At 44.2% G+C, this 26,652-nt stretch overlaps 2 protein-coding genes across 2 annotated transcripts; both read right to left on the bottom strand.

Moving 5' to 3' along the window:
* Positions 1-2,134: 2,134 nt before the first annotated feature.
* On the bottom strand, positions 2,135-4,125 carry LOC110830806 (uncharacterized). Its single transcript, XM_022066111.2, has 2 exons — positions 3,906-4,125; positions 2,135-3,641 (listed from the first exon to the last, which is right to left on the bottom strand). Exon 2 carries the CDS (start codon positions 3,613-3,615, stop codon positions 2,701-2,703), a length of 915 nt encoding a protein of 304 aa, XP_021921803.1. The 5' UTR covers positions 3,616-3,641; positions 3,906-4,125; the 3' UTR covers positions 2,135-2,700.
* A 984-nt stretch (positions 4,126-5,109) lies between these two features.
* On the bottom strand, positions 5,110-19,608 carry fax (failed axon connections). The gene is made up of 7 exons (XM_022066112.2): positions 19,245-19,608; positions 8,137-8,339; positions 7,648-7,783; positions 6,822-6,959; positions 6,612-6,742; positions 6,202-6,352; positions 5,110-6,111 (listed from the first exon to the last, which is right to left on the bottom strand). The coding sequence occupies exons 1-7, from the start codon at positions 19,512-19,514 to the stop codon at positions 6,037-6,039; spliced, it is 1,104 nt and encodes a 367-aa protein (XP_021921804.1). The 5' UTR covers positions 19,515-19,608; the 3' UTR covers positions 5,110-6,036.
* Between the last annotated feature and the right edge of the window lie 7,044 nt (positions 19,609-26,652).

Below are 26,652 nucleotides of genomic sequence, written 5' to 3'. Positions count from 1 at the left end.
AAAATATTTTGTCTTCCCGTCTGATTTCTAAGAACCTGAAAATTAAAGTATACAAAACAATAATCTTGCCTGTTGTTTTGTATGGGTGCGAAACATGGTCTCTCACTCAGAGGGAGGAACACAGATTGCAGGTGTTTGAGAATCGGGTGTTGAGGAGGATATTTGGGCCTAAGAGGGAAGACGATGGGGCGTGGAGAAAACTGCACAATGACGAGCTTAAAAATCTGTACTGCTCCCCCAGTATTGTGAGGGTGATTAAGTCGAGAAGAGTGAGATGGGCGGGACATGTAGCGCGCATGGATGGGACAAGAGGTGTGCACCGGGTACTGGTTGGGAAACCTGAAGGGAAGAGACCGCTGGGGAGACCTAGACGTAGATGGGAGGATAATCTCAGGCGGGATCTATCCGAGATAGGAGTTGAAGGAAACTGGATTTTGTTGGCCCAGGACAGGGTCCGGTGGAGGGCTTTGGTTAATTCGGTGATGAACCTTCGGGTTCGGTAAGCCATCTAGTTAGTTAGTTAGTTAGAAACAATAAGAATTTAAACACACTCACTTCATAAAACACACAAACACTCAAAACAGAACACTGCTCACTAATTAACCTTTGATAGAGTCGCTTTGACACTCTTATGCACAATATGTCTTTTAATTAGTTGCGAAGTGATGTGCGGATTTTCGGGAAATTTGTTACTAAAAATTTGGAAGTAAGTACCTTAGATCACAAATTTGATTACTCAACGAAATGCCAAAACAGTGTGAATAATTGAATGTGAAACATAATTCAAATCATTATATTATTTGTTTACGATCTTATTTGAAAATATTGGCACCAATGGAAACGCACATTGGGTAGTTGCTATGGATACGAAACTAATAATGCCTTGAAACTTTGCACTACTCACTTATTGCACTGATACTGATGATGATGATGTAGAATTATGCTTCTGCAGTTTTTAGAATGGTTTTTTAGAAAACAAATAGCCTCACTACCCCACTCTTATGTTCATATCTGCCTCCAGGTACGTCGTGGCCCTGATACTTCAGTAATGTTAGTTGGCATTAATATAATAGAAGACGCCGACTTACTAAGGACAGTCCGGTTAAACGATCGGTTACAAAAACCTCGATTTTGGTTGTAGTGAGGCTTCTTATTCAAAGTTGCAAAATTGTTCAGGTGTTGTATACTTATGTAGAATAATCTAATTACGGGGAATCATAATAACCACATAATTAATTATAAGGTAGAGTTATTAAGTTACTATATAAAGTATAGTAGTCACATTTTAGACCTTGTACAGAAAGAAAGACTTTCCATTTCCAGCTGTTGTAGACGGGGGCGACAGGATCTGCTCAAGATAAGTTTATTGAAAAGGATTCCAATTATATTCTAAATAGAGAAGGCCTGCCGAGGTCAGGACGCCCGAACTTTGACGGGGCAAGGGGTCGCGTTCCTAGGGGTTTATCGTGTCCTCTAAATGGATCCAGAACCACGCCTTGGGACGACACGTAAAAAGCCGTCACTGACGTCACAGTGGTGATATCGGGGATTTGCTTATAACCAGTGAATTTCGAAGACGCATTGGACGTTTCACGTTACTCGTCAGGCGGAAACTCTGCTGGTCTACTCTTTTATATATATTCAACATTGTGTTTCACACGAACTGTACTCATCTCAATTATCAAATAAATCATCAGCATTCGAACGTCTTCTCGTCAGACTAGGCATTAACCTTAAGCTGTGTAACCGAACCTACCATCGTTCCTAGTCGCTCGGGAATATTGCACTCCAGCGGGACTGGCCAATCCCCCGGGATACAACAGACATGTAGCACGCATAGGAGAGACGAAAAATATATACAAAGTTCTGGTCGATAAACGTGAAGGGAAGAGACAACTTGGAAGACATAGGTTTAGATGACAGGATAATATTAAAATTGATCTTTGAGAATTAGGGTTTGAGACTGCGGAATAGATTAATCTGGGTCAGGATAGGAGCCGGTGACGGGCTCTTGTGAATACGATGATGAACCTTCGGGTTCTGTACAAGAGGGTGAATGCAGAGACAAGCTGAACGACTGTTAGCTTCTCAAAAAGGGCTGTAGATACCCTTTTTATATGTATCAATCCATGAATTACTACAATGCATAAGAATTTTATTTTTTACGTTGCTCTCTCTGGGAATTACAACTGCCTTCTGTCACGCGATGTTGTCGTTGAAGCGTCCTTAGCAACGACCAGGTAGTAATATAGACACAAACAATGAAATGAAAGTTTGTTCGACTCAAACAGCGACCAGTAATATCGATAATATTCAGCGACAACCACAAATTACGAAGGTCCTCATTATTCATTTTTCTTCCAGCCTTTTACTTTTAAAAGCAATTTCAGACTTTAACCTTACTAATGATTCTGTCCTGTACCGACGTTACAGAGGAACATACTGCCTCCATCTTGAGGACTGAAGTGAGTTTATAATATCATGAATATGGAAGCGGTAAGTTGCTCCGAAACATCAGCAACAACCTACAAGACTACACGGCGACACAAACGAGAATGCCCCAATCCACAATCGGCATAGGAAGTCGAAAAACTCGCAACAAGTTTGTAATTGTTACGAATGAAATAAGTCGCGCGCTGTATAAACAGCGAGTGACTTGTTAAAATTTGTAAATATTAGAACAGGACTAGGGAAGGCTCACTAATCAAACCAAAGGGCATTTTGCGCTTTCGGTTTATCGTGTGCCCCCTCGTTTCCACTCACGCCGATCAAAGAAATTGCAAGCCGCCGACTGTCGGTCTTTTCCTTGTCTCGATGATAAAGTTTTTGCATTGGAAAGTTCTTTGCTTGACTCGATGACTCGCTTTTCTTATCTTGAACTTCGAAATTTGAAGGGACGACGAGTGAGGTATTCCCTTGCAGCTGGGTAGCCGCTGGATCGCCTTCAATAACATTTTCATCCTCTTTGGGTAACCGAGGTCCGAAAGCCGCTGTACCAGACGACTGTTTAAGCTGATTCTGAGATTCCGCTATTTCTTTCTTCTTTTGTTTCATTTCTTTGAATCTGCCATCTGTGTTTTGAAAGGCAAAACTAACAACGGGGCCTTTAACGAACTTTGGTTTCAATACGTTGTAAGTTCCTTCCCTGGTGAGTTTCTGTGCATTGTCGTCATTCGACGTCACTGAAATGGAATCACGACTTTCTGACACTTCATCGTCACTGTTATTTATTGGTTTAAACTTTTCTCCAATGGCCGGCAAAGGCTCATATGGAGATAATATTTTTTGCCCCCCTGTTGAAGTTGATGGCCTTCTGATGTCACTGGTCTCAGACAGAATCTTGTAAATATCGTCCTGGGTGGGGATGCGTCTCAGGTACGGCTGGCCGTGTCGCCCGACGTTTCGGCTATCATCTGAGAAGAACGGCTTGCTGCTGGAGCTCGTATCTGTAAGTGATTTACTTCGTCCTGTCAATCGTTTGCTTTTCTTCTTCCTCTTAGATGACATGTCAGTGACGCCAACTTCAGAACTCAGACGACTCCTTCCTAGGACTTCAAGGTCTTTCACAGAGCCGCTGCTAGTTTTTACCATCATTCTCGTGACAATTTCTTTCATGTAATAAAGGTGTGAACGCTTTCATACTGTAAAGAAACGATGTACAGCAAATAACACTTTATTTTTATTTGAAACTGTAAAGTCAAACAATCCATTCGGCCATTGTTGGAAATGTGATGCTATCAGACAGATAAAATCAAAGTTAAATGTAATAAACATGTTCCCTACGATATTGGGGCAACGTAGAATTATACGAGGCTTAATGACGATGCGAGTATAGCCATTTCACACGCAAAAAACAAAATGTAATTATTCTTGTTTCATTTTATATAATTAGAATATTCTCTTACCTTCATAAACATTATGAGACATAATCATTTATGATTACTTTTCTGCCGTATGCTGTCGTCACTTATTTATGGCTGTCAGATGGCAAAGTCTGACTTGGCATAAAATTGTACACTGCACGCACATCTAAACAGAGAAGTGACTACGAATGACTCAGAACGTTTCTTCCTGACCTCAGCAACATGAACTAACACCGCAAGGACAAACCTGGCTGCCGGAAATCAATTCCTGTGACGTTCTTTGTCATAGACTAGCCCCTGCCACATAGCCTACTTGGCAATACACCGCCCATCCGAGATCGAACAAAAACAAGCGAGACATAAAAGAGCAGTTCTTAACTAAATGACGGTCAACATTTACTTGCGTTGTAACAGACGGGGCTGAAAGGAAGTAGTATTTAAATATCCACAATCTTTATTTCTGACAAAGGAAACGCGTATTATTCCAAAGTTTAAATAAGTAAGGGTGCAGCTAATGCCTTTGTCAGGGAAGGCTCATTTTCAGTAAACATGACATGCACAGGAATGTTAATGGTGTAACATTTAGGACTCTACAAGAAAAGTCAACAAACAATGGAATGTTGTACATGTAACTTTCAAACGGCCGAAGCAACAATAAAGCACAGGACAGTGGTTTGCAGCCTGTGGTTCGAGAAACACTGCAGATTGTTTGGCTAGCGACATCTTTCCACCTACTTCCAAGTTGAAGAAACTTCCATACAACCATGCAGATGTTCCTGTCGGAAGTTACAAGGTTTCTCCGATCGCTAATTAAGTAGCTAGAAATCTACCCAGTATCACAACCCAGAAGACCAAAAGCGTGTTCACGGCTGCAAAAACCTCAAATTAATGTAACCACTATTGTCTTTTAGTTCAACATTTAAAACCCACATTCTCAAAGACTTCACGCACCCCTGACACAAAATCATAAACACACTTAAAACGATTGTCGGCGAGGTACACTTCTCGGAAACTGCAAATGGGGGAGACAGCGATCTGCAAGATCAAAATGTCATCCGATTTACAGCATTACCCGCACTTTTCACAGAGCGTGTTGCGACTTCACTTCTAAACTTGCGAGGCTCAGATAAGCCACGCAAACCACTCACTGCAGCCACAAGACCAACACGAAGTGAAATGCCTAGAAAAGCAAAAGAAATGTCAAGCAGGCGGAGGAGACCGTCAATCTTACAAACACAGCGGCAAGTTAAATCAAGATATTGTACCTTTATTGGGTATTTCTCTTAATTACAACTTACAAAGCAAAAATGAAGCTAATATATAGTAATTAATATGGGAGTGCCATGAGTATTGTGGTCGGACAGTCCTTGATATGCATTTCCGACATCAGTGGTGGCAACAGTCCCAATAAAACATATATATCATACATTTTATTATAATAACTTCTCTCATACTATGTCATGCCATATTTTTTTTAAATCACAATTCAAGTGACATTTTCCTATTACTTTCTTCTCTTAATAAAATCTCAGTAAGTATACAACTATGCCTACACTATTAATAAAAACAAGCCGAGCGGTTTGTAGGGGAAACACACTGACGACAGAAGACGGCAACATTCTCGTCTCTCTATATATGATTTCTCTTCTTAAAATTCTGAGCTGCCTTGAATAACTGAGGGGTGGGACTGTGGGAACCATGTTCCAGGTGTCACCACTGGCAGGAACATGGCTCATCCAGCCGGCGGTTTGCGCGCTGGTCCCGGAGAAGACCCGCTCGCTCCCGCGCGTCTCTCAAAATAAATGGCTTCCTTACACCTAGTGAACAATTCATACAGATGTAACACACAGATCAAGCTAACACGGGTACAGATTGGGTGGATACAACGCGGGCGACTTGGCGTCGCCCGCGTCGCGTCACATCGAGAAGGCGGAGTGGAATGATGGGCACCTCGCAAAAAGTTCAAATGGGGGAAACGACCATCGAACTGTTCTAATCCAGACATGTAGACATAGAAAATTCATTAACTTTTTTGGTCTCTTTTACAAAAAGCTACACAAATAACCCTCAAAATTTCAGTATTTCAAAAATGCTTATATAAAATGTATTTATAATTTTTCTCTTCATTGTTTTGCACCAGAATGAACACCACCACAGCAGGGGGCAGACCGCTTCACTTCGTCTCCTTCTCCTCTTTCTGTTTGTTCTCTTCCACATCCTTCTCCAACTCCTTCTCCTCCTTTTCAGACTGCAAACAGAATGTACCCCCAGCGTCAATAAATATGCATCTACAATAACCTCACTTCACTTTTCTGCTCTGACAACGAGCGAACCCCACCTTTTCTATCTCCTTTTCAATTTCCTTGTCACCTTCTTTCTCATCTTTCTCCTTTTTGTCCTCCTTATTCTCTTTCTCCTCTGATGGTGGTTTTGGCAGATGAGAATTGAGGTCCAGTGTCTTGCAGATGTCCTCCCAGTCAGGGAAACACCTGAAACAACACACGCGATCAGACTACAAGTAATCCTCGCTAATGCCCAAGGAATTCCAAACACTTTATGAGAGCAGAGCCGAATACTACAAACGACACTGTAACAGTAGTCTCGACTACTACGCACCTAACACGATGCAGATGTCAAACTCGACAAATTTCCGGCTATATGAAATGGCACGTGCAAAATTCGGGTTAATATTATATCCCGTTCCAACGACAAACACATTACAAAGCCACTCATAAGTGAGCCACGTACCTCTCCTTCATCCTGTTGACATGCCCCACCAGATTCGGACAGCTGTCCTGCATGTAGTCCCGTAGCGTATACTGCACCTCCTTGTCTATGAAGTAAATCTGCGCGAGGCTTGCAAATGCCACGACGTCCAACTGAAATACACAAGCAACAACATGAACAACCGCGCTTCCACGTCAATTCTACGCGGACACATCATCTCTAGGTACTCACTGTAGTGGGCTCGTCACCGAAGAAGAACGGCTTGTCAGCCAGCATGTCAGACAGGACCTTCAAGTCGTTCTGGCCAAATTCTATGATTTCCTCTGGCTTGTGGACACCCATGCCTTGTGCCTTCACTTTCTTCGCTCCCTGAAAATGTACATCAGAAATCCACTCTGTGAAACATTTTGATATGAACCAATTAGTGACAACCGAACTTCACACCCCACCTGCCACATCGTGGAACCATAAGCCATTTCACGAAAACAAACGCCGGGCACACTTAAAATCATTTGTCAGATGCCAAGCTCACATACTTTCGCTGGCTACCATAACATGAATAGAGCCACCGCGTGGGGACAGTGTGGTCTTGGGGTTGAGATACTCAAATCTTCTCATCCAGAGGATGCTGAGTTTGATTCCCACACCTCTGTGAAAGATAAAAGTTTGGGACACCCCAACTTGGTTCAGAACCCACATTAAAACTGTACGTTTCCTCTGATGACCATCTTTGTAATCACCCCATCACCAGGGTAACAGAACCTGTACTATGTGCGCCAACCTCAGAAATTGACTCTAAACTTGCATGGGATCAGGAGAGGTCTCCACAGAGAATACCTAGGGGCATTAGAAACATTTTTGCAACACATATTTCTAGAAAAAATGGATGAACGATAGTTAGTCTGTTGTGACACTGCGCATCAAACAAATCTGATCTGGGACATACCAAGAAAGCGCACTTTATGTAGATAAGAAAATGAAATCACGCAGAAGTTCCAGAAATAAAATCCGAAACAGAGCGATTCTGAGTTTTCGCAGTAAAAGCCCCACCACGCACCTTGCGGGCGAATGTTAACTTGAAGAAGAAATTGAGTATTCCGTTGGGGATCCTGGTGCCCAGTGCGTGCTGCAAATTCATTTTGTAGCCCTTGATGGCGTTGTCTGGAAACTTGGTCCGCCACCATGCCACCACCCTGCAGACATGGCAGAAAACTGTCAGTTACAGTTCCAAAAAAGATGAGACACCCCTCACCTATTATACATGGCAGACAGACAATAATTCACACACGCGTGTAACATACGTGAAAAAGATGCCTACAAGCCTTCTCGGCCTGATTTAAAATCATAAGGTAAGGCACAAAATAGGATACGCGCTACAGCAACAGTGTTACAAAATCCATATCGTCCAAAACAGATCAGCGGAGGACACCATGAAGTTTGTAGAATACGCATTTCAAACGGCTAAGAAGTGACAAGGACAGTTGTCTGTAAACCCACGGTCAGAAGAAAGAAATACAATGTTCTACTAACTGTATTTTTCACTCACCAGACCAAATGGTTCTCGATCATGGAAATCATAGCGTGCGAGACGTTCTTCTGGTCATTGCTGAGGCCTGCATCCAGATCCTTCTCGAATCGCTGAGCTAATTCTTTAAGGATGATGGCGCTATCTGCAATCTCCTCGCCATTCAGTTCGACGAAAGGAAGTTGGCCCTTTTTTGACCGAAACTTCATCTTGTGGTCCACATTCTGTAATGAAATCATTCTATTAACATTCTGCTGCATGTTCCAGGCCCATAGTTCGAGCTAATCGGCAGGAATCTCTCAGGAAATGGATTATGAACTCTAACTAATCACACACCGAAACAAAACTCATCATTTTGTCTTTTGCCCTCCTATATCTTGAGCATATTACAGCTTTATGAAGTTTCTTAGGCAAAAATTACATTCCTGGGTGACAAGTTCCAAAAGAAAGCACGGACAAAGACCTACTAGTAGACGCAGACAAACCCGGAGAGCATTCAAAATGAGGAGGACTGAACGGGGCCAACACCCAAATAAAACTACACCTCAGTCTAGTGCTGATACAGACCACGAATGTAATTTAGTTGCATAACGGAAAGACTTAGGTAGCACCACACCATCGCAGGATTTGAGGTTTTCACGGCGGTGAGACTGAAGATTCCTGTCCTCTGGGTCGTTCCGCCGTGCAGTCTGGTAGATATCCACCAACGTTTCAGAGGTCCATGCTGCCTCAATCATCAGGGCGACCATTAAGATATATGGAGGAGTGAAGGCAAAGCTCCATGCATTCTTAACCTCAGCTCTAAACGGTAAATTGTAAAGACTGATAGAGGGTTCGTAGGTCATTGACCAAGGGCTGGAACTTACAAATATTCTTAGCCGAAATGACACAGTTTTTTTCTTGGACAAAATCCTCTCAGGCATGGACATGCTAATGGTTCTCACTTTTAGACAAATCTGCTAGTAGTTTTCAATTACCCCAGCTGCCTTCAAACTTGCAAACAATAAAACAAAGACATCTTTGTAAACTTCAAGATTCACAAAAGGCATTTCTCTTTCTGTGCCACTGCTTTGCTTTACCCCTGCTGCTACAAGACTGAGGCTGGTCAGAACTATAAAACTGGCCATTTGTTTAAAAACTAGAAAACAAAGACATTCACCACATATGACCAAGCAAGAACACAACGCCACGATGCAGAATTCAAGATTCGAGGGTCCCAGGTTCGTATCATGACCAACCAGTGCGTGGGCTATGCCCCACTTGAGGGTTCTCGTAATTACGATCAGTTCTTCTGGACGTAGAACCGCCAGTTCCATTGACACGCGGTGTGAGAGTGTTCCTTCTTACATCGCATTTCTGTGGTCGTCTGCGCCAGTCCCCACGTGACCCATCGCGTAAACTAAATCGAGCGTCGGAACAATTGAATGACGTGCGTCCATAATTTGACAGACGCCGTATCAATCCCATCTGTTCTATTAATAAGACGCACGGAGTTTGTTGTGGCCAATCTGACAGGTTTTAACGTCCCATCTTTGTGTTGCGATCAATGCTGTGGTTACTATGGCAACGCGTGCTGTCGGGTGGGCGGCAGGACGGACGGACGGACGGACAGACGCGACTGGCTGGGGAAGCAGCAGTATTGATCTACGTACCCCTGGCCGGAGCGCTAGGGGATGAAACAACCCTTAACACTCTGCTTGCAGCGAGACGCACCATCTCACCCGCTACGAACCCGAGTCTCCCGGCTGTAACACGAGGGCTGATCCCCCACCCAGAGTGAAGGTTGAAGTAGCAGAAGGCGACTAATGACAACGGTCACACCCCGGCATCTTTATTTTCGAGTAAAGAACCCGGTAGTCACTGGACAGGAGGCTGGGTGGGTCCCAGCGACGGCGGGGCAGAGAGAAATCGACGCTCCTGTCGGGAATCGAATCCCGGTCGTCCAGTCAACAAATGGATGACATCCATAAAATGATCCGTTCCCTCGTCTCATGGGACTCTGACGACATAAACCGATGTTCCCGGCGCTTGGACCGTAAACAGAACGCGTCATGTCCGATTATAAAATCATGATTTGTTTAAAAAAAATGATTCGACGTATTTCGATGACGAAATTTGGTACTGACGTGCGTAAAGGAGATAGTAGTAAAAGAATGTATGGGCCCATAACCCATATTCCACGGGGCAGAACAAAGTCGGTATGTACAAGGCGTCGTACAAACGAAGGACAGGAACGTAGTGGAGGCGGTGTGACTGGCACGTAGCCTGGTTGCCGTCTATACCAGATTCGTGTCTGTAATAAATCAACGTAAGATAAACCGCAGATGCAACACCGGAATCAACAGATTTAGAAAATACGTGCATTCCAACTGGAGCTACGTCTTACCAGGCGTGTTTAATAAACAAACCTGTTAGGAAGTGTGCGCACCGCGTAACAACTGCGAAGACTTTCAAAATGGCTGTTAATTATCTCCAAATCAGTAATACGTTAAAGGTGTAATAACGCACAAAATGCTTCATTTTTGGGGGGAGAGGGGAACAAATTTCTTTCGAAATATCTTCGGTGCGATAAATATTTGGCGAGTTACAGTCCAGATGCGAGCAGGAAACACAGGCATTGTCTTCCCCTGCTGTAGAATCTTAAGTCTTTATTTTTTTTTTAGTGTTCTGTGTGACGACAGGTCCATATGAACAGGATCCTTCCATCCTTTTCTCGGACTGGGACCTGTTCATATACGTTCTTGGCAGATGATACAGAAGTGGTTTGCCATTGCCTTCTTCTGTGTGTGAATGGAGTAATTGTTGGGATGCCACGGAGGAAAACTCCGTGTTGCCTAGACCACGGCCTTGCCAAACACAAGTTATAAATTCGGGCACCGCCGGGAATCGAACCCGAGACCCCAGAATTACAAGGCCAGCGTTCTAACCGCTAGACCACGGTGGCGGTGTGATCTTAAGTAGAAGTCAGAACGTGTCGACAAATTTTTCGCGAGTCTGTTCAAGGTCATCGCGCGGATCCAGAAATGGCGTGGCTGACGGCAGACTTGCTAGCGAGGCGGGACCCCATGCCCCCAGAAAAATGCGCTGCAGTCTCGCGCCATTCCTAGCCGAGTTAATGCAAATCATGCCCGCCCTTCACTCACGCACAAACCGGAAGTGTGGCATATTCCATCCACGTCGGACTTCCTGTTCCCCTATTAGGGCGCGCGACGAATCACACTTTCAGGAGTGACATGCGGGTATCGCCGTCGCATCAACTGGCACGGTTATTTCGCTAGAGTCAATACGGTGACCCGGTTTATTCGGACTGCGGCGTCTGGCGAGACAAATTGGATGTTGCGGCAGCGAAGTGGAAAGAGGGTCACTGGCACGAGAACTCCCGTGGCGTAGACCCCAGTGTCAGCAACGCGTTGGTTCCTGAACGCTCACAAACACGGCGTAAATACATACACCACCTGCTTTTAACATTAACTAACTCTGCATTCTGCCACACAGTGCACTTATTTATGTCTTTCGTACGATTTCCAATGCATACAGCGATTATTTCCCTAAACGTTGTCATGGAGACGAACTGTGGTTTCTTTGAATACAGAGGCATCCGGATTGACCTGCGACCGTGGTTTTCCTCGGTATTAGAACAAATGCTGACACTAACATCCACACGATTCTGCTCTCCCAAGGTCAATAACAAAATTCAAAATTTTAACATTTGCAGGCATGACTTAGCGACGAATTTACAGATCACTACGCATGCGCCCTGCCTACTTCCAAGTTAAATTTCTGCCTTGCGAATACAGAATCGCGTCACCTAGCGCCACAACAAAACTTTTGGGCCCAGAGGCATCAACAAGCGAAAATAACATTTTAATGTCGATATTTAGAACAAAAGTTACACGTCGATGGACAGATCTCGTGGGTTCAAATTCGACTTAACTGCACGCCGGTTTTTAACGACAGATAAAACCCAAAAAGTCGAAGTAAACCTAAATTTAGTAGTGGTAGTTCCCCAAGTAACACCACAGCAGCTACCCAGGGAACACAACCCTCAGCCACCTTAATCCAACGCACGAGACTTTCTGTCAAACGACGTCTCCTCGCTTGCTGATTACCCGTAAGACCACTCACAGCCCAGAGCTGCATTCCAACATCGCTGGAATCCATCTCCTTGACGGTCTTCCAAGTGGACGTCTTCTCGCCATCCCATCTCAGCCCCCCAGAACTTCATTCTCCCATCGGTGACTCCCAATTACAGGTCTGAATGGAACAATCCAACCGCAGGAAATCACTTGCTACAGAGCTTCAAACGCTCCCGTTAACTGCCCTCGAATTCTGCTTGGCGTCTGTGACTTTGTTCCAGTTACAGTCGAGAAGAGGCTGTCGGCGCTTACCAGTGCCCACCCTACGACGCTCGTCGGTAACCTCCCGGCCTTAAACACGTCGTCGGCTTCGTACGGAAACATCAATTTTTTAGTCAGTGCCTAACAGCGTCGAACGACGTGGAAGGAATTTTCCTGGAGGGGCTGAGGAAAACCATCAATCAGCATCCGGGCAGATATCTGAACAGAACACGAGGCACACGTGCAAAAAAAAATTCCACGTGTTTAACTGAATTAATTAAGTTCATTAATATGACGGGGAAACCTGTTTTAATAAGCACATTTACATAAAATTAAATCGAGGTAAACCTCTTTATATCGGAAGATACACACATTTACAAATTATTTTCTACCGTAACGTGTAATATAATCATTTCCTTAAACGGCGTTAACCAGTTGATCTTTGTAATGGTGAAGAGTTGTGTTTTCTTCGCGGTACGGACTGAATTCGTAAATATTAATCAGATTATTCTCATCGTAAACAGCGATTATTTATTTAATCAGCGTTAACCATTTGATCTCTGTAATGGCGAAGAGTTGTGTTTTCTTCGCGGTACGGACGGAGTTCTTAAATAATATTTGGACGAAATTAGTTTTATTAATATACGAAACGCATCGGATCAAGACTTTTTAAAAATAAAAAGCAGTGGAAGTACATTTTGGGGGACGATCGACAAGAATATGATGGAAAGACAAAATTCCAAAACACGTGTCTGATTATCGGTTTACAAAATTATATTTCGGATGAAATAAAATCAACGCGTCAGGAAAGATACGGGGGGCCACACACAAACAAACATCGATGGTATTGTATCGAAAATAGAAACCTGTATTGATAAACAACAGGCTCACTTGTTAACATGGCAACCCCCCCCCCCCCCACACACACACACACACAATAGTGCTGTGATAAATAACAGGCCTTCTTCTTATCAGGAGAGCTGAAATGCTGCATCGTTCGACTCGAAAACGTCTTTCGGCTTAACGCAGGCCGAAGACATTGAAACGAAACAGTTACAGAAAGACATTTACCACTCCGCACCGCCGTTAAACAAACGGGGTCGACGCACCACAACTGACATTCGTGGGACGAAGAAGAAGAAGCAAGCGAATGGACGGAGCAGGCTTCGAGGGGGTCGCGAGCATCAACTGCATAGAAAATAGCTCAAGGAACTAAGCCACAGCAGTTCTTACGCCCCTGATTAATTTATTTTAATAAATCTCGTTAGCCGCCTGTCTGTACACCCCTAGTTTGACCAACGATCTGAAGTGGATCTTTCCCGTCTGCCGGCCGAGGCGTCTCGTGGGCCCTCCCCACCTCGTATCAATAACACTAATCTTCTTCACATCATAATGAAATTATTTTTACATCTTCTGCCTCTTATTCGGGAGTTCCCGTGTTCAAATCGCACTTCGGAGACCGAGCTTTCCTCCCCCCCAGGAAAACAGCAGGGCATTACCTTAAATTAGGCCACGACCGCTTCCTTCCCCATCCCTTGCAGTCCATCGACCAGTCGTTAAATGAATTTACAGAAACGACAGAAAGGAGGAAAGCGGTTCTCAGGGCGGCGACTTCAAATTCTGGCACAAGTTTACCGGGACGTTTCTGAGGTGCTTGCTGCTGCTATCATCAGGGCGATGATGGAGGCAGTAAGGACCCCCTGAAACGTCGCTAAACTTCTACCACAATTTCAAGGCGCCGCTGTCTCTTTAACACGCACTTCGCGTCTCGCCTTTCATGATCCACGGAGCGACGGATTCAGTCCTGCAGTAAACAAGACCATGCACAGAAGTGGTCAGGCGGATTTGCGCCAATCAAGTTATTTTTGCTGCCAGAACTTGCCGACGGGCGGAACACCGCCCGCACCTCCCGGTGTCCAGGTTTCATGTCTGAAAGAACCAGGTTCGAACTTCGGGCGGGGAACGGCGTCAACTCTGGAGGAACGCGAATCGAGTGCATTTGAGAACGGGGTCCCGACGGGAATATTTGGATCCAACGCGAAGGGCTGGAGAAATTCGCTTGTACTCCCTGCAAAAACATTACGACGGTCGAAACACGTGGATAAGGCCACACAAGGGCCAATGCGAAAATAAATCTTTTAGGAACTGCGGAGTGAGGGTGTGGACTGAACCTTCGGGTTCCATAAAAGGCGAGGAATTTCTTCACTCGCCAAGAATGCTATTAACTTCTCAAGGACTCTGTCTGCTCTACCTCGTTAATTCGTTTGTCTACAGTGTACCTAGACGCAGGAATTCCAAGCTTTTCCTCAGACAGCCCAAGCAATGTGTCCCACTAATAAACAGCTGTTACGCGCATTTGTTAGGTTAGGTTTAGACCGTGTTCGCCTGTGACCTATAAAAACGGCGTCGCTATGTGGACGGAAGTTCTGAAATTTTGACGACCTGGGTTCGATCCGGCCAAGGCGCTGAGAAAATTTTCTTTGTCCTTCGCTAGCAGAAAAGCGGTCAAAACTGACAACGCACGGCCAGCAGAAGGGCGAGGGGACATCTTCAACGACGTGACGGAGGAATCCAAAGATTCGGATCAACAAACCACTTCAACTTGTCTCAATTAAACCAAGCTAAACTTTTACGACGATGAACTGGGAAGGAAGCACTCACTGTCACAGAGCATGCGTGTGGGCTGCATATTTCCGGGATAAATTTCGAACTTGCGACCTCCCGATTACGAGCCGCCGTGACACTACGACCTTTGATAAACGTATCTGCCAAGACACGAACGACAATGCATCCCGTTGTAGAGCCAACACGAATTACTGTCCCTGTCCACCGACGCACAGAAATTTATAACGCACGTCTTACAACGCCAATCGAAGACAAGCAACACGCCTCGACTACGAAACACACATCTTCATGGTTCAAAAAAAATGTTAAGGCTGGTAATGATATAAAATATAAAAAGTCATGAAGATGGCTATTATCATCATCGAAACATGTGGCAAATCAACTGACTGCCTTTGCAAACGCTGCAGTTTTTACCATTTAAAGCCCTGTGGTAACTATATGTACCACGTTTTTCAACAATCTATGATTCTGCATTTTGAGCAGCGTTCGTCTGAATTTCGCTGTAAACAGCGATTATTTCTTTAATCAGCGTTAACCAGTTGATATTTTGTAATGGTGAAGTGTCGTGTTTTCTTCGCAGTACGGACTGAATTCCTAAATACTATTTAGACGAGTTTCGGCTTCAAAGGGTTAACATTTAATCTTTTTGAAGGTCACCCTCGTGCTCTGCGAACTAGATTCTTAATTATTTGGAGTTCAAAAGATTAACGACATTTTTCAAATACACTACACGAAATGGTGGAATTATTACGGACTGCTAAGTACCGAGCTTTGTCACGGCGCGGTACTAGGGCGCCTCTGCAGGGGTCGGGGGTAAGCTACGGAATGTCTCTCGAAGTAACGACCACCAAGATACGAAGAAAAACTGGTCGGGCCTTAACATTCTACCCAAATTACAGATTTGTTATAAATGGCCCCACCAACCAAAAGCAATCATCATAACAAGCGACAGTGATTTCTTAGCTTTACGACTTGTGACCGAGTGGGAGTTAATTTAAAAGTGGACTCAATTCAAGAACGAACGATATAATCGGTCATCAGAACTCTGGAATGCCAGCCAGCAAAGTCGGCAGACATGTTGGGACTCGCTCGACTGCTATTGTGATGACCACAAACCGATGCTTCACATTGTCATTTAAAACGCTGTGCAAGACGAAGTACAGTTCCATGCGATGGGATTAAATGTTAGCAGCGCACAAGTGCAAGACAGCTGTCCGACTTCCAGCGGCAGTCGCCACAAAAACACAATGAGACGTTTGTTTTTCAGGCTGCAGGATGAGTTGGCAAAGTGGAAGGAAATGTGGCTCATCAAGTGTGGCTCCAATTGGGAGCAAAACTACAGAAAGCACAGAGAGGCATTCATTCCATTCTACGCCATCTTGGATCCCAACCTTTCGATCATAAACAGGACCCACTTTCAAATCACACTTCCGCTCAAGAAACTAAAATAATTCCTCATGATCTTTCGCAATTATGAAATAATAGAATACCCTAAAGATGAAGGCAGTGTGTTTATCTGAAACACTGATATCTACCTACAAGTCTACACAGGGTCAAGACCCAGCTGATCATCACAATCACCACCACCACGAAAAAATCAAATCCCAAAACAAAACATTTCATAACACCCTGCCTTTTCTACAGCGAATGGTCTTAAACTTCTGTCTGATCCTTAAAAGTGCAGGGCTACCCTATCAGTTACCCACGACTTATTCCTGGAGGAGAAAGACTACATGGAAGACCTAGGCATAGATGGGAGGCCAATATTAAAGCAGATCTTAAAAATAGAGTGGAAGTGTGGATTGTATTAAACTGGCTCATGATATAGGCCAATGGCAAGCTCTTGTGAACACAGTAACAAACTTTCAGGTTCCGCCAACAGCCACAGAATTTCTGGACTATCTGAATGACTGGAAGCTTCTCGACAAGGAGTCCGCTCCATGTGCTTCATTACTTATAACTTTATGCACTGAAATGGTGAAGCAAATACGGTGGCTATAAGAGAAATGTTGCTCATGCCTGCTTCATGTTGGCGTAAATGCCGAACTTTAAAAAGTCTGCCAGTCACACAGATCTCTGTTCAAGACCATACATCAGATGTTTCCTCTGATACGCTGGAGACCACCTATGACCACAATCCAAATTATCGCCACCCCGAGAGTCTCAAATTTAAAAAAAAATCCAAAGTCCTCTTTAAGTACATTTAAACAAGACACATTCATCTGCAAATGTTGGCCCCACACTGTACTGAGATTCAAAACTGATGCCCTAGTACAAGGTTAAAAAATTAAAGAGATTCGAGCAACATTCACATACAAGGGGAAGGCATATCACACCAATTAAAAAGAAAATGTCCCAATGACTGAAACAATGAACTCAGAAGCAGCTGATAAGCAATGAATCATGCAGTATCACGTGTCATGTGCTCAGAAATAGGAAATGAGCTCAACAGGAAACTGAGCACATTCTGATTGACCCAAGATGTCATTACCAAACATTCTGTGCCCCCACGCAAAACTGACCAAACACTGGACCTTATAACCTGCTAACTAAATTTTTCAAAAGTCTTGATTAACCTGCCAGTTGGCAAGGAGACGACGGAAGACTCGGGGTCTGGACCAGCATGTTGCTCCTGAGGGAGGATATTCATTCAGTTCAGCCTCACGGCATTCCTGACCAGGAATTTTCACCAATACGCACACTGCGTTTACAGGAGTAAACAGTAGTTTCTGTGAACTGTCTACTATGGATGCCAAGTTTACATCATTTATTACTCCACGCTGTATCAACACACATTTAAGCACAAACTTCAACTTCAAATACCAGACTGTTTTCCTCAGTCGTCATACCAAATGATACATATTAATACATCACAAAATGGCCACACATATTTTATTATTCCTCTTGGGCAGAATCTCCAGATAACTACAAAATCCCCAGAGAGAGATCAACATATTACAAGGAAAAATCATCTTAAATGCAAGTTCACGGCCTCGTTCCTATCACATTTTGTTATTTGGATAAAAAGTTACCATGTCCTAACAGACTGGAACAGCTTTGGAAGTAGGCAGACAGCATTTACGCAAACTTCCAGCTCTTCGGGGCATTGGATGCATAAGGTACGCTGCTAACTAGACTACACCTGTAACCCATCTGCTTCTAGGTCAGATTGACCTGAAGCATGACCCATGAACAGAAATGAACTAGTAAGATTCTTTACGTGTGAACGAGGCACCAGGCCACCAGCACAGAGGTGTTGTACAGTGTATGAAAGCTCAAGGGACAGTTGCAACATCCGTTGCCTACCATTTCCTCCTCACCAGGGCTTTGAACTGCTTGAAACAAAAAATTCAGTCGGAAGAGTAACCTCACATTCTGGTTCAACGCTGGTAAGATCTGGGATAGATTCAGAATCAGTTGAAACCAGTTCACAGAATGTTAACAAACAACTAAAGTATTCAAATGTTACATTTGAAAGCACTCGTACAGTAGAGCCCTTCCTGAGAATCTTACAGTTGCTCAGATAGTCAAGATTTTCCATACTATCTTCTCAGCCAGAAAATTAATTACCATGTTCAAACCACATTCCTATCTTTTTAATATTACTCTCTCATCTATGCCTAGGTCTTCCAGCTAAAATTTAATATACACTTCCCATGCATATTTCATGACAAAAATGCTTGCGACGAAGATTTTTTTGTCACAGGTCACTCAAAACAAAAAATTAACGTTGATACCTCATTACAAAATGACATAAATAAATATCTTTTCAACCATGAGGCCAACTTCAATCAGTTTTATGACCGAAAGTGGTGCTTATCTGCTTTAAGACAAACTGTTTAATGATTTTGTCATTCATCAACCGGGTGGAGGCCATGGGGCCACTCACAAATGGGTTCCATACTTCTCGAACTTTCCTTCCTCCCCCGCCCTGCTCAATTACATCTAAACTTTCAGCACTGTATGGAGAGGGGTGGGGGGTACTGCTAACAGATCAATTAATAAACTCAAGATATTGGCCAGCACAATTCAGATAAAGCCCCGCAAACGTCCGTTACAATCTCCGTTAGAGCAAACGTTGGGCCGCGGACATTGTGGGTCCTCGCTTTGGCCCCCAGTTGCACCATCTTGAAAGGGTTCAATGACATTCAAGGCCATGGGACTTACCTCGTATTTGAGCCCAGCCAACCTCAACCAGGTCTCCACCTTGAGGCAGTAGGGCGACATTGAAGGTAGCACAGGGGTGCGGGAGAACTGGTAGAGATAAATTACATCCTTTTCGTAGTTCTGTTTGTGCACCGCCGGTTTGGTGACCGGTTGCTGCTCGCCCCCTGGACCTGCAGCCATCAACGGTTCCGTGGCTTCTTGCTTATTACTGTCGTTCTGCGTTGAATCCGTTTGAGGGACCGTGCCCGAACCATTCTCTTCGCTCGCCATATTAACTTTGAGCTGCTAGGATCACAAGGCTTCTCCGCCACAATGCTACCACTCGCGCTCACTGACAAAACGTCAGGCAGACCCAAGCCATGACGTCACGTACAACGCTAGTCGTTGAAGCTCGCTTTCAGTGCGGCCGTACCGGAAACTACTGGAGACCCCGCCCAAAAGCAATGGTGGACGCTGGAGCTGCACTGACTCCAGCAGTCGCGACACACCCTCAATTATCGAGAGGGTGCTAGCTCTAGGCAGCCAGCCCCTGCCGCTTTCTGAGTGTCATTACCCTCTCGGATCCCTCACGAACAAAAGCACAAACTGCGAAATACGTTTTATATGCTTGGAGCTCCCCGGTAAAGACACATTGCAACATCGCCATTGTTACGAAATATATATCGTAATCTGCTTATTCATTCACAAACTGCGGTTTGCCCAGAGTCACTGTGACTTTCGCGTTTTCTTGACGTAAATACGTCTATATTTTAGGGTCACAGTGTCATTCGGCAAAAAGGAGAACGAAAAAGTGTAACAATGGTTTATCAACAAATAAACAACAATGGTTACCTAGGAAACTTCATCTGTTTATCAACAAATCGACAATAATGGTTACCTAAGCACCATCTATTTACTCGGCATTTTTGTTACCTAGGAAACGTCATCTATTTACTCGGCATTGTTGTTACCTATAAAACATTTCATTACATTTCCTTACCTTACATTACATTACGTTACCTTACCTTACATTACATTACAATACATTACCTTACCTTACCTTACCTTACATTCCCTTACCTTACCTTACATTACATTCAGCTACCACAGACCCATCTTAAGCGTAACTAATTCAAGTTAAATAAACAAAGTCTTAATCAAACTTATCTCAATTGTAAAGCATGTATAAAGGAAATATTTAGAATAAAGCCAATATATAAACTTCCTTTCCGTATAGACGTATTTACGTCAAATTCTCCGGAACCGTGGTTCCACTGACAACTTTTTTCCGGAATACAGTCCACATCCGATTTTCATTACTTCGAAACTGACGTTTCGGAGCGGCGAACATTAATGAAGAAATTTCTTGCATTATTCTGTCAGTCTGTCGAGTAACGCTTTCCGAGCGACGGCAGAGTTCCGGCCACATAACTCGGGAACGAATGGACGGAATTTTATGAAACTTCGTATGGGGAGTATGCCGTTGGAGCCTAGTTCGAAACGTCAAGCTGGAAGTCTTGAGGAGAGAAGAAGCCGTCATTACCCATGAAAATGTGCGCGTACTCGATAATGTTATCGACCTTGAATGTCAGGTTAGGTTAGTCGTGAATCGTTGCATGGATTTTCATATCAAATTTGTTGTCGGAGTTCCGCCATTTTTGAGGCTTTTAAAAAATCGTTCCGAACTACTTCCTACAATTTTGAATGCCAATGATCCGGATGCTGTAAGTCATGGGTGGAAGGGGATTTTATCAACATTGCACTTTGTTCCTGTCGGATTGTTCGATCCTATTCGGTGAGATGGAACGGCTAGAACATCATAATTTTTCATCTGCGCATGCGTGACGTTGCAGACCTTGATGGCCATGCCCAATGTCTGTCTGTATGCATATCCACTTTGTGAGCAAACCCGGAATAAGTTCAAATTAAGCTCGCAGTTGTTTCCGGAATCTGCATGAAATATCTTGAGAATATGAGGACGGATTTTCATGACATTTGAGGCTGACCCAAAGTCATTTAATTTCACACAATTTTAAAAAAAATCAAACGCGATGGATGCTGACATTTGTGGGGCCGGACGATGAAGACGTCATTAACCATGCTAACCTGTGCACACCCTTCAGGCTTTCCAACCAAAATTTTGTACGCATTTTTATATCCCCCATGAGAGTTTCGTGCCCCACCCACGTTTAAATCAAATCAGTACAACAACGATCTGCCTCGAAGAACAGTTTTGGAACGTCAGTGTACTCCAAAGAGTACAAATTTCCGGTCTTGCTGTTGGCCGCATTCCGATGAAAAGGCCAATCCTCCGATTGGCCCCGCAACTTTTCTATCCGTCGTCTGAGAATTTAACTTCGGCGTCCTGGGAGACAGACAGGATCTCTCTTATCTAGGATACAAAGAATATTAGATAAGAAAGCGATAAGGAAACTATTTGTATTCAATAGAAAGGAAGTCAGCAGGGAGTGGAGGATATTACATAACTACAAACCAGTATTTAAAGACGACTGTCTTCTGGGATGTTGCGCCATGGTACACGTTTATCGACGTTTCAGAGGTACTTGATGCCTCCATCATATCCCTAATGATGCAGGTAGTTCGCACCTCTGAAACGTCGACAGACTTTCACAAGACGTGGCGCAATATCCCAGACGATTCACACTCGGTCCAGGAAAAACTGATGGTCGCTCAGCTGGTCAAGAAATTCCTTGTCTCTTCGCCTTTTAAAACACAAATTATGAATCTCCTCATTACGAAGTATCCTTCAGCCTCTCGGTGGGTCAAATCGCGGACGTCACTCGGGTATTAGGACGTGCGGCACAGACTTCTAGTGGGGAAGGTACACCAGAATTAAGGGCAGGCGCTGCCAGGAACCTGAGGTCGTCCAATATTCTTCGCCGTGACGGGGACTAGTTAGGGTCTCGAGGTCGACACGGTGACCTCTGCTCCCTGTCTGAGGAACGCGGCAAAGAAGCGGTGAGGAGGTCCGAGGCCACAGTCGCCCTGACGCTAAGAAGCAGAACTGAGGAGCTTCGAAATCTGTATTCTGCATCAGGTTTCAGCAGGGAGATAAAATCGAGGAGCATTGGACGGGCTGGACATGTAGCACGCATGTGAGTTAGCGATAAATGTGAGCGACATTTTACCGGCAAGTAAAAATCCGCAGGGGAAAAGGCTTGGACACAGGCGTGGAGTGGATTGAACTGGCGTCAGATACGGACCTAGCGGGCACTAACATTGTTCTTTAGTTGACTCAAATCTCATTTTGAAGAAAGAACTGCGGACGGGGGAGAACGGAGGAGCAGGTCAGAACTTCTAGCGTAGGCGAATTCAAAATTCCCAACAGTCGATTTCCGATTCAAATTTTGCTGCAACGGAAAAATAAAACGTCTTATCAAAGACACGAGGACGAAATAAGAGTTCTTATCACAAATCACATCAAAATGTCCAGATGTAAAGCGCAAGTTGACAATTTCTGCTTGAATTTTAGTATCAATTACCAAGTGTCTGGCATAGAAACGACTTTAAGCGTTTTAGCAACGACGCATCATTTCGCCTGGAATTCCAGTGTCTGTATATTCTAAAGGCCTGAATAGAAACGCGTTCTCTTTCTGTTGTTAAGAGAATTCAAACGCCAACGCATTCCAACAATGTAGCGCAAGACGACACTTAAGAATCAAACAGGCCGTGAACAGAGTCTGGTCTGCTTTGTTGCTTTGGTCAATTGTTGTTTACTTTCTTTGCTGCTGAAAAGGAAACACATTTAAAGCTACAAGAAATGTAATTTTAACATTCTTAGCCAAACAAACTTCACAAAACCGCAGATCGTGAAGTTCCATGCGAGAGCTATTCGGACAAAATGAAAAGTACCAAAAACAAAAAAGCTTCTGGGATTTGAAGCAAGGTCGATATCAAAACACAGCGCATGTCATTAGGGAGGCAGATGACCGATTCTTTCATAATAAAACCCGATGACTCAACCAGCGGAGCCAATCCTGAGTCACTTCAGACCGCATCCAGAATTAAAGGCAAAATTCTGTGCGTGGTTTTTGTTTCCAGCCAACGTCAATTCGCCACTTCAGTTACCACTGGGACAATTTTAACTCAGTAATGCTTTGGTTTCCAACAAAAGGTAGGCAACAGGGCCATTCAGGTAAGGAGCGACGCACGCAATTAGGAAGACGCCAGTCGTCTGCGATGTAGGACCACGTCAAAGTACAGTTAATTTTACGACCCAACTGACCAGCCGAGGACAAAGGAACCAGAAACACTTCAGTTCGTGCAGAACAGACAGAACTAAAAGTTCCGCATTTCAGATAAATGGAGATAGGAATGTGTACTGAAGCACACTTAACCTCAATTACTTAACCTTCTGCAGCGCGAACAAATGACGGAATACGAAGCGACGAGACGCCTTTCAGACCGGGGGAGGAGACAGAGATAAACTTTCGGTTGCTGAAGGTTCCCATGCAGAGCCCGCTTGTCCTTCTGGAAAAGTTGCATTGGAGGTAAGGAGAGAAGTTGAGCAGTTTGTTTTAATAACATTTAAGTTCCTGCCACAAAGAAAGCAATTCGTCTCCATTCGCCACATGCCCCCCCCCCCCCCATCCAAATTATTGTACACGCGGTCTTCAGCCTGGGGGGGGGGGGGGTCCCATGAGGTGATTTCTAAGTCTCCTGTAGCAGTTAGAAAAGTGGAGGTCAAGTGTCGTGGGTTTCGTCTCTTCAATACGAATGACAGGCCCTGGAACGCAAATAAAACTTTGCGCTGGCGTCCGTCCTGTGGAACGCCAGTCCAACAGATTCTCGATCACCAAGGATCTGAATAATGAGGGTGTGCCCCTCGCATGACACGTAACGAGCTGCAGCGCATTCCGCACTGACGTGCTCCATCTTATTGCATCTGTTGCGTGTTTATTAAGGTCACAACGACGGCGTTCGAACTCTCTGGTCGTACGTAACTTGTGGCGAGCGTGTTTCAGCAACGCGCAGCTGATACTCATTTCCCCTTGGAAGCCAACGCTAATCTAAATAGTATTTAAGAATTCGGTCCCTACCGCGAAGAAAACACGACACTTCACCATTACATAGATCAACTGGTTAACGCTGTTCAAGGAAATAACCGCTGTTTATTCTGAGGATCACACGAAACACATAAATACGAAATTCAAAGTTTGTGATCGTTTCAACACGTGGTACATATAATTACCAATGGGCTTTAAACGGTTAAAACTGAACACAATAGAATGGGTTACAGGAACGAGGAGACACCCGTACTCCGCCACTTCCTACACCACTGATCTGTAATTTACTAAAAAAGAAAATCTGCCTACGAGTAGTAGCTTCACGCCCTACTCGAGAAGCTGACAGTCGCTCAACTAGTCACGATATTTCCCGCTTTGTACATAACCCGGAGGTTCACTAGTGTCCGCTAGAGCACACCACCAGTCCCTAACTTGAGCCAAACGAATCCAGTACGCCCTATTTACGTATACTCCACTTTAATATTTACCTCCCATTTATGACTGGGTCTATCAAGTAGTCTCTTCCCTTCAGGTTTTTCGATTACAGTTCTGTACGTATTTCTCATCTCTCCGATACGTGCTACATGCCCCTCCCATCTCATCGTCATTGATTTACTCACCCTGACAATGTTTGGTAAAGGGTACAAATCGTGGACCACCTCGATGTGCAAAGTTCTCCAGTCTCCCACCTCTTCATCCCTCTTGGGGCCCAAACATTAACCTAAGGCACCCCGTTCTCACCCACCCTTCACGCGGTCTGTAAATATCTTCTCTTCGTACTTTTATTCGGGACAGAGAGCTTATCGACTACACGCTCCAGTTCCTTCGAACAAGCTGTCCTTTATAAAACCATTTTTATCATCAATCACAGCTTACAAATTCAGAAAAATACCAGGTCAACGAGGAACAAACGTGTCTGTAGTTTCGTTGCAACTTTTAAACATCTACATGATTGTAACTACGAACGCCAAATGGGAGATTTAGTTCAACATAGAGGACTTTACTTCCGTAAGGTTGGCAACGTTTCAGACAATTTAATTTAGCAGGATTTGAGGTTTTCACTGCGGTGAGTCAGAAGATGGCTGTAAACCACAGCCAGCCACTAGAAATGACCTTGAACCAACCTTTTGCCGGGGGTGGGGGGAATTTTTGGTGTCATCCGGTTCCGAGACCTATTGTTGAAAGCGTCAAAGCACATCCTCTTTAATCGCCGCTAGCCAGACCCAAAACTATAAAACAAAGATCGATCTATTCGAGGGAATTATTGAAGTTTCGGTCTAGCCAAGATGTGATTAAGGCACAGAAGAACGCGAGTCTGCATTATTACGCACAAGATGATGTGCGAGAGACGGATTCCTAGCCAACAGCTTGACCTTGCTTACAGAGCAGCTCGTCTGTGGGGCCCTGATAACCTCCGAGCACGAACTGCGCAAAAACTTCACATACGCAGACTGTCGACAGAAGTTCTGCGAAATAACCACACGAGGTGAAGTTTCGGGTTCTCACGTCGGCGAGTGTCTTCTGGGTTGTTACGCCATGCAGGCTGGTCCAAATTTACCGACGTTTCGGAGGTGCATACTGCTTCCATCAGGGCGATGAGTAAATCCCTTATTACATAAAGTCTAGCGAGTCCTCACGCTGCGGAAGAAACCCTGGGACATCGAAACCAACCTGCCAGAATATTCGTCATCTAGGTCGAAATTCAAGCCGATTAAGAAAACGAAAAATTTCTGAAATTATGTTAACATTGGGAGGGGGTGGGGGGCAACTTTAGAGCCGGATTTCGATGTCAACATTGACGGGGTTGCACGGCGAAGTGGGACTTGGCTACCAATTCAGCCTTTGTTCTATGACCAAGGAAAACCACGTAAAGCCTTGATCGATTTGGCCGGTCACATGAACTTCCGGTTGCGTATGCTGACTTCTAGCCAGCAGACAGGCGTTTAAATATGCCAGACCTAACGAGTCCCTTTCTCCCTGACAACGTTCAACTGGTTAACACTATTTGGGACAACAATCAATGCTTTATCGCGTGAACCACACAAAACATAAATAATGTGCTGGCAAAATACAGAGCAACAATATTGAAACTGGTGGTACATATAGTTACCACTATTTTAAAGGGTTAAGTAAAGAGATGCACCTGTACATTTTCCTGTCCGGACAGGAGACGTGAAATTACAGTTGACAGCCGATTGTTTCCGTGCTGAAATATCTAACCTCGACCTTGAGACCCCGTGGAAGAATGGAAAAGCAGTAGAAACTAATTTCTCTGGAAAGAGATTCACGTATATGAAGCCACTTCACGTTATGTTATGTTCGTCTTTCATTTGTCTCCAAGGCAACACGGCTTAAAAATACCAATTACATTGTTGATTATAACAAGTTCAATAATTTATCAG

Source organism: Zootermopsis nevadensis, unplaced genomic scaffold (assembly GCF_977971745.1).
Source record: "Zootermopsis nevadensis isolate Lab colony 2312 unplaced genomic scaffold, Znev_1.0 Znev_ptg000003l, whole genome shotgun sequence".
NCBI classification, from domain to species: Eukaryota; Metazoa; Arthropoda; class Insecta; order Blattodea; family Termopsidae; genus Zootermopsis; species Zootermopsis nevadensis.
Note: the sequence above shows the minus strand (reverse complement) of the source record. Positions and strands in the feature narration are given on the sequence as shown.

Bases quoted from the DNA above. Each gene is read 5' to 3' on its own strand.
- LOC110830806 (XM_022066111.2), bottom strand. From the start codon at position 3,615: ATGAAAGAAATTGTCACGAGAATGATGGTAAAAACTAGCAGCGGCTCT.
- fax (XM_022066112.2), bottom strand. From the start codon at position 19,514: ATGGCGAGCGAAGAGAATGGTTCGGGCACGGTCCCTCAAACGGATTCA. The intron at 8,340-19,244 runs GTAAGTCCCATG...ATTTCATTACAG, and splicing joins TGGCTGGGCTCAAATACGAG to AATGTGGACCACAAGATGAA. The intron at 6,112-6,201 runs GTGGGGTTCGCT...TTCTGTTTGCAG, and splicing joins TTGAAAAGGAGATAGAAAAG to TCTGAAAAGGAGGAGAAGGA.